The following is a 7,466-nucleotide window of genomic DNA, read 5'->3' on the forward strand; positions in this document are numbered from 1 at the left end:
AAAATCAAGTTTTATTTCTTAAGGGAAATACAACATGATGGAGAAGTAACTTTGGTACATTGTAAAATAGAAGTACAAAATGTTGATATTCTAACAAAAGCTTTACCAAGAGCTAGGAATTTCTTAGAAAAAGACTTGGAGTTTGTAGCTCCCAAGTCAAGGAGTGTTGAGCAAAATGCCTTAGTAGCTACAAACATGTTGGATGATGTGTGAAAGTTTTTGTGAACTGAGGAAGCTTAAGAATCTGTTAAGAAGGCTGCTGAGGTGTGAAGAGATGTTGAAATTGAGGCTGCAACCATAAAACAACTTAGTCAATGAAGCTGATAGAGTTTCATATGGAGCTGTTATGCTGCTATTGCTATTTTATAGGAAATAACTGTTAGTTCCAGCTATTTTTGCTGCTTTTCTATTGTTTTCTGTTGCAAACTTATGTATAAATGTTGCATTGATCATTCAATAAGAGTCTTTCGTTGTCTCAAATACAACTTTTGGTTGTTGCTTCCAACACTTCTAGATTCTAAAACCTACAAAGATATACAACTATGTATACAACGGTAATATATTGTGTGAATATCCAACTTCAATATATTTATTTATTTACATTTTGTACATTAGATGAAGATACAAAATCAAAAACTACGTTGAAAGAACAAAAAGATTTACATCACTGGTTTGTTATGAACTTATATGTAGATTTACAATGTATAAAATTGGATAGAACTGTAGACTATCCCTCCAAGTTACATACAATTCACTACCAGAATCTATCCTTGTTGACACTTAAATATCCGGCCATTACTTTTCCTCCGGTGTTCCTCATGCCATCTATGAGAAAGCACCATGTTGAACCCAATGCTCCAACAAAGAAGTCAGCTTCAGCTGCCATCCAGAAGTTAACCATCGGATAGTTTGTGCTGATTTCACGGCCCAGACTTGCTTCATAGGTCGCCATCGTCGTGTTTCCCACTTGCCGTCTCACATTTGTGTAGTAGAATTTCCAATGTGGATACAAATTTGATTTCTCTATAACCTCCTGAAAACATAATGTCAGCATTAATGTTACAAACATATCCATGTATGTGGTAGTAACCCTACATTAATTTTACTTTTTTCACCAAAAAAAAAGGAAGATTCAACACAACTGGAGATTTTTCAGACCTGCATTTCTGTGGAGAGCCAGATGCTATTAAGGTGTGGGAACTGCTGTCTAATGCGGTCAGCAAGCCGCATGTATTCTTCGAACTCAGCCAGCTTCATTTCACATGCCTTGTCTCCCATTCTCACATGCAGGCTTAGGAGTGGCCTAGGGATCCATGCTTTGTGATTTGACCATACAAATTCTTCAATATCAGATCTCGGTTTGTTCATACCATCCTATGGAAATGAAATCCAACTCATGAGAGTATGAGCTTCAACACAGCAACCCCAAAACCAAAACAAAACAATGGGTGGAATCATTATACATGGGCACATGGTCCCACTTGAACTAACATTGTTAAAAAATAATGGTAACTGCGTTGTCCCCAGTATTCAAGTTTATCAGTTGATTCTTGATCACCACTTGGAGTTACATATCATATCAATTCCATCATGGCTTTCAAATAGAAAATGAGATACTCTGCATAGACTTATCTTTTAGTTTGCTTACAAAATCCAGGGAGAGATTAAGGTCATTAACAAAGGATTTTGGCATGAGGATTTTCATATAGATTTGATCAAACATGAGTCATCAGCAAATTCTCACTGCTACACATTAAAATTAGATCAACTGTTAACTATTTGGGATGGCATTTTATTACACACATACATGCACATATATGTATTGAAGAACAATGTTCCAACATTTTCTCCCTCCTGTCAACAAGCAAACAAGGCATAAGGGAGTAGATTGACAAACCTCTGGCCATTTTTGGCCGAGACCTGAAAGAACCATTTTAGCAGCTTCCCATCCAAATGCAGCATGGCGCTCAACATTCAATAAGCCACATGTGTACTCAGTTTGAAACCTCATTAGGTAGCGTACTGCCTGAAAATATGTAAGCAGTATAATAATTAAATTACGACCGTACCTGCTCTGGTCATTTTGGGTATCTTTGTTCTCTTTTTGGTATTATTTCCGAACACCAAATGAGGAGTAAAGGCCAACTAAAAAAACTGAAGAAAACTATTCGGATAAAGCTGCAGGAGAAGCATGTAAAACAGAAATTTCCACTTCTATATTAACATTGGTTTCACCTGTGCTCGCCACCACCTCCGATCCATTTTGCGATGATAAGCAATCAAACTTCCATTAATTTCAGTTGTAGGCTGCAAATAACTCCAAGGATTGCCCCAAACCCTGTTAAAATTCTGAAATTAGCAATAGAAAGAAATGATGTGAATAGAAAATTAAATGGATAGATTTACTGAAGCTTGCCTAGGAGTTGGTCCAACCCATATTTCCTTTGAACTATAATTGTCTTTTCCTGTTATCGTTCCATTCTCCCATGCTTCCTTGGTCCCCATAAGCTCAAATGCTCGGTCTTGACACTCTTGGGATGTTTCAGGAAAGAAATAGCAAGACCAACTAGAGCGATGTGGACCTAAAAGACACACAATGGATTTTATAAGGTCCAAGGGTTAAATATTGTCATAAGATTGTTTTATTTTCTTAGTCAGAAGAGTACAACTAGAAATCAACACAGGTCACCAAGTTGCATCCAAAGCCTGTATTCTAAAATGAATTTTAGGACACAACAAATAGAAGAAAGGAAGTTTGAAGGAAGGGCAAGCCTTCCAACGCTTGGCTTCATTTGAGACATCTCCAACACCAAAAATCGTCATGATTTTAGTAATTCTGATCTAGATCTCCATTGTTCAAAAGTAACAAGATGAATCAGATGATCCAAAATCACTATCATAGCATCATTCTACAATTTTACCAATTAAAACTCTTAGGCAGTAAATGTGCCTTAAAAGATCAAAAAACAAATGAGTCTTCTATGATGGGGCACCACCCCATCATTATTATTTGGGCTTTACCCTTTTCACCATTTGATTTGATCTTAATGAATTCAGGACCCATGAAACCTGAATTTTGCATATACCTTTCATTCAAAGGGTTATTTATCTGTACTTCTACTATGACGTATAATGAAAACTATGCAATAAGTTGAAATAAAGTTTATAAATGACAAAAAAAAAAAATCATTAAACTTATTAATTTTCCTTTATCTCCCCTTGTAGACCACAGCTAGTGTATTAATTTATGAAACCCCAGAATAAATCATGGGATTCACCACTGTAGATCCCAGAAAGCAAAAGAAAAGAAGAGAGATCAGATATCATGTACTTTAGAAGTGCTACTGTGATCTTTAATTGACAATTTATACCTTTACAACCATCATGGTCAGCTCGATTATAATAGTTTGTAACAAGGACCCTTTTTTCATTAATTGCAATAGCAAGAAGCCCACACATTCCAGCAATCTGGCCTCCCATACCGAATCCAGGCAGTCTCTCCCAGTCAGCGACAAGAAATCTTACATTAGGATCTTGGCAATTCGATGGATGCTGCTGGCTCCATATGTCCCTCTGCACTTTCCTTGTGAATGGGTAATTGTCTTCATCTGATCCTGTAATCTGAAAAATCATATGTACATATAAAATGTTGAAAATTACGATGACTTCATCTTTTAATGCACATAGAGACCACTAGAAAGGGAGAAAATACAAATACTATAAATCAAAACTATCAGTTTACTTCTATTGCATGAGACAAGAGAACAGAAGCATCATGGTTGAAGTTTACTTCGTTTTCAAGAGACTTTTATTTAGATACCTTCCCCTTATACATGTATTTCCTGTGAGGCATTGACTACAATGATAGAAAAGTGTAAAAGCATGTGTTGTTAACAGCATAGAAATAAAAGGAAGACAGTAATTGTTTGTTTCTATTCCTTTTTCAAAAATGAACATACATATTTCTTGAATTTCTTGTCCATTTCTGTGGACAATGGGCCAGATTCATGCATATGTGGTGGAGGGGAGCATATCCTTTCTAGGCATATTAACATTTCCAGTTGGTTGTCAGTGACTATGTGTCCAACACAAAACCAAATCAATATACTAATGGCTGGCTTTCATATAGAACTCAAAACTAGAAGTATTTGGATATCTTATATGCTGCATAGTAATACAACTGTAAACAAAATGCTGACTGTTGTAGAGATTCAGGGTGGCTTCTGCTCTTTGTTATGCATGTGTGCACAAACTGCATGCATATAAATGAGTACATGTGAATACCAGTGTAGTGCAACATATCTCATTGGTAGATATCTACAAGATCAAATCAGAAATGTAGCTATCTTTTAGCTAGTAGCTAAACTTAACACATCATTATCAGGTTAGACCCAAGAAGCATACCCAGGGAGGATAAGAGCCTTTGGACATGGCTTGTCGTCTCAAATATCTCATTTGTTCATCAGTTTCAGATGGTGGATAGATGTCTAAAAATCCCTTCCAAACTGTCCAAGGAGGGAATCTCCCATTCTTACCACGGGCATCAAGACGTTTATTTAATTGTGTGTTCAACTTGCAATTCTCAAAATGAGGGGCCTTTGGCACACTGGATTTGTTGAGGCCGAACCTTTGAAAGAACTCACTATCCTGAACTATAGATTCATTTAGTAAAGCACTCCAAACAGAATACAGCAAGGACGCTTTTTCATCAGTACTCCTCTCATCAATTTTTTGTGAATTCATCCTTCCCTCTGTTTCCTTTGCTTTATAGTCGCAGTCTTCACTTGTAACCATATCTACAATTCAACGCAGGAAAATGTATGATAAAAAGGCTTATAAAACAAAAAAGAACATTCTCAAGCATTAAATTTGTAAAAGTTAATAATTGGTAAGAATGATATCCCATTATCCAAATTAATAATAGAATGTTTTTGCTTTTGGCTGGTGATTTAGAGTGTTTAGGGAAGGAACTTACTATTGGTCAAAAGAATAAATTATAGCTTCTACTCTAACTTGCACTTGAAGCATTGAATACAGATTACTTCATCTCAATGTTTTTAAATAGAGTAAAGTGAACGAGATCATTAAAGATAATTAAAGCCCCTTCTTTTTAAGTCCACTATGGAAGTACATAATAGAATATTTACTAAGCTATTCTCACTTGAAGTTTCTTCTATTAGGTACTTCAGTCACTATGCATGGAGGTCTTTGATTCATGACTTTTCAATCAGATTTTGACCTTTATACAGTGCAAAAGGTTGAAGTTTCACCTGCACTTTATTCCAACTAGAAGTTGCTTCAAATATACCCCTTAGTCACTACTGATCATGGTCTTTAACAAATGAAGTGCTGGCCACAGTTTCAATTTACCCGAATACAAAATTCTCTGAATTACTGAACCATGGGCCGGGCGTTGTGGTCAATTTTGACTTGGCACTGAAACTTACCTCATTTTTTGGGATTTTACTTTGAGGGACAAGGTGAATGAAATAACTTGGGCAAGTTCTATAAGGTTTTATTTTCCTCAAAAGTTGTTCCAACTTGATGTTGCTTCAGTTTCACCTGACCACTCTTGAAGGTAAAGCAGATAGTTTTGACTTGATCGTTATTCAGAATTTCCCAACATATCAAAAGCTTTGCCAAGTTTTATCCCAGATTAATAAGTTGGTTAAAGTAAATATTTTTTTAATTCCTATCATCATGATTTTCCAAATTCATGGAAACCCAGATGAATTCCAGCTTTACATCAAACTTCAAACTCAAACTGATACCGACTTGAAGTTGCTTCAAGCACACCCTTTACTCACTGCTCATCATGCTTTCTCAATCATGAATTTTCATCAAGAAAATGACTTTGCCTTGAAACAATGTCCTAAATTCCAAAATTCAGTGTAAATTTTGATAGCTTCTTTACATTTTGAAGGTATTTTGCCTAAATATCCGAATTTCCAAAAAATTTCTAAGCAGTTCTCTGCTTTCTCTCCTCCATTGTTTACCCAAAAAAAAAAAAAAAAGATCAACATCTAATGCAAGCAGTGTAAAAGGGAATGGGCCATGAAAGATAGAAATTGCAGAGCAAAATTAGCAAATAATTGAAGAAAAAAGTACCAAGAAAATACCCACTTACTGATCATCTGTGTAGTCGAATTCCAGGTCGAAAATCCAGCAAATGAAAAGACCCCAAATTCAAAAGTACCAAATGTAGTGAGAGCAGCCAGAAACAAACTGGTGAGACAGACACCACAGAGAAAACACACCACGCAAATTTGGCACGGAAATGAGCTACTCATTTGCAGAGCTCTCTGTGAAACAACTTTCTCAAGACTCTTCTGACTTGGTGCCTCCATTTCTTTCCACAACTCTTCAAAATCAACCACAAATGCAATACAACCCAACTGGTCCTCCGAGGTTTTTCATTAAAATTTCATGAGACGCCCCTACCAACTTTTCAACTGCAATCACATGAAATCACAAATGGGTTGAAACCCATGTTCTATTACTTTGAAAAAGAGAATAAAACCCATACAATTAGAGGAACAAAGAAAGCTTGAAAATTAATTTATATCCCCAAGTACTTAAAGAAAGAGCATGATTAGAGCAACTCTCAACCAACCTTTACAACTATAATAACTTTTTTAATATGGGTTGGCTACAGTCATCATCCTTCCAACTGTAGAATAAATGAGTAGTCCATTCCAGAAAAAACATGGAAAATGTTTAAAGTCAGTGTCTGTCCCAATACATATAAGAAAGAAAAATGAAATTACAAACTAAATTTGCAGATAAACTTGGAAATCAGCATACCCATTAAAATTTTCAATGAAATTTCTTAGAGAAATTTGTCAAAAAAAAAAAATTGGAACTAACAGATGGACCCTGCAGCAGAGAAGATGCAGCATGCAGAGGGACACTTGTTGGCTTTACTGTAAATAAACCACCTTACAAGGGAGATAAGAACAGCATCTCCAAAAACAACCATCACCAACACCAGAAAAGGACACTCCACGTTCCCTAAAAGAGAAAAAGAAAGTAAAATCAGGCCTGGGTGAGAACTGAGAAGGGCATTGGGAAGGTAACCAATTTGGTTTGAAGTTTCTCAAGAAACAAACAGACAAACCTGTTCTTCAGTGTATAAATTGAAAAACTCACTGTGGGGGTGGGGTTGATGGATGTGATGCAGTCACCACTGGCATCAACATAGAAATGCAGCAGATTGGAATGATTATGGGTTTTGGTGTGTAGCTGAGAATATATTCCCGCTGTGGGGCCAAATTTTCACTGTGGAAATGTGAATTGTCACATCAGCATGCGCAGCTGTGGCCTTCCCCAAATCTTTGTTGATTAAGTTGGGTTTTGGATTGTGTAAAACCCAAAACTGTAAAACTAAATCCTGATTAGTAGGAGACTTTGACCCTCACTACCTCTCCCTCGCTGCTTCTGATGATTACACGTGTCCATGAGCTCTT

The 7,466-nt window shown here is 36.3% G+C and overlaps 1 protein-coding gene across 3 annotated transcripts; it reads right to left on the reverse strand.

Moving 5' to 3' along the window:
• Positions 1-545: 545 nt before the first annotated feature.
• LOC100261475 (uncharacterized) lies at positions 546-7,219 on the reverse strand. Of its 3 annotated transcripts, XM_010661897.3 has the most exons (11): positions 7,118-7,219; positions 6,868-7,011; positions 6,614-6,670; positions 6,128-6,452; positions 4,405-4,796; positions 3,372-3,621; positions 2,417-2,582; positions 2,236-2,338; positions 1,898-2,026; positions 1,159-1,374; positions 546-1,033 (listed from the first exon to the last, which is right to left on the reverse strand). In XM_010661897.3, the coding sequence occupies exons 4-11, from the start codon at positions 6,345-6,347 to the stop codon at positions 755-757; spliced, it is 1,755 nt and encodes a 584-aa protein (XP_010660199.1). In that variant the 5' UTR covers positions 6,348-6,452; positions 6,614-6,670; positions 6,868-7,011; positions 7,118-7,219; the 3' UTR covers positions 546-754. The 3 variants fall into 3 exon arrangements, with proteins under 3 accessions (XP_010660199.1, XP_010660198.1, XP_010660200.1); XM_010661896.3 differs by lacking the exon at positions 7,118-7,219 and having other exon boundaries at positions 6,868-7,103; XM_010661898.3 differs by lacking the exon at positions 7,118-7,219 and having other exon boundaries at positions 6,805-7,103.
• Between the last annotated feature and the right edge of the window lie 247 nt (positions 7,220-7,466).

Source organism: Vitis vinifera, chromosome 14 (assembly GCF_030704535.1).
Source record: "Vitis vinifera cultivar Pinot Noir 40024 chromosome 14, ASM3070453v1".
Lineage (NCBI taxonomy): Eukaryota > Viridiplantae > Streptophyta > Magnoliopsida > Vitales > Vitaceae > Vitis > Vitis vinifera.

Coding starts and splice junctions, on each gene's coding strand:
- LOC100261475 (XM_010661897.3), bottom strand. CDS start 6,347: ATGGAGGCACCAAGTCAGAAGAGTCTTGAGAAAGTTGTTTCACAGAGA. Junction 3,622..4,404: donor AAGGCTCTTATCCTCCCTGG/GTATGCTTCTTG, acceptor ATGATTTTTCAG/ATTACAGGATCAGATGAAGA. Junction 1,034..1,158: donor GGCTCTCCACAGAAATGCAG/GTCTGAAAAATC, acceptor TTATGTTTTCAG/GAGGTTATAGAGAAATCAAA.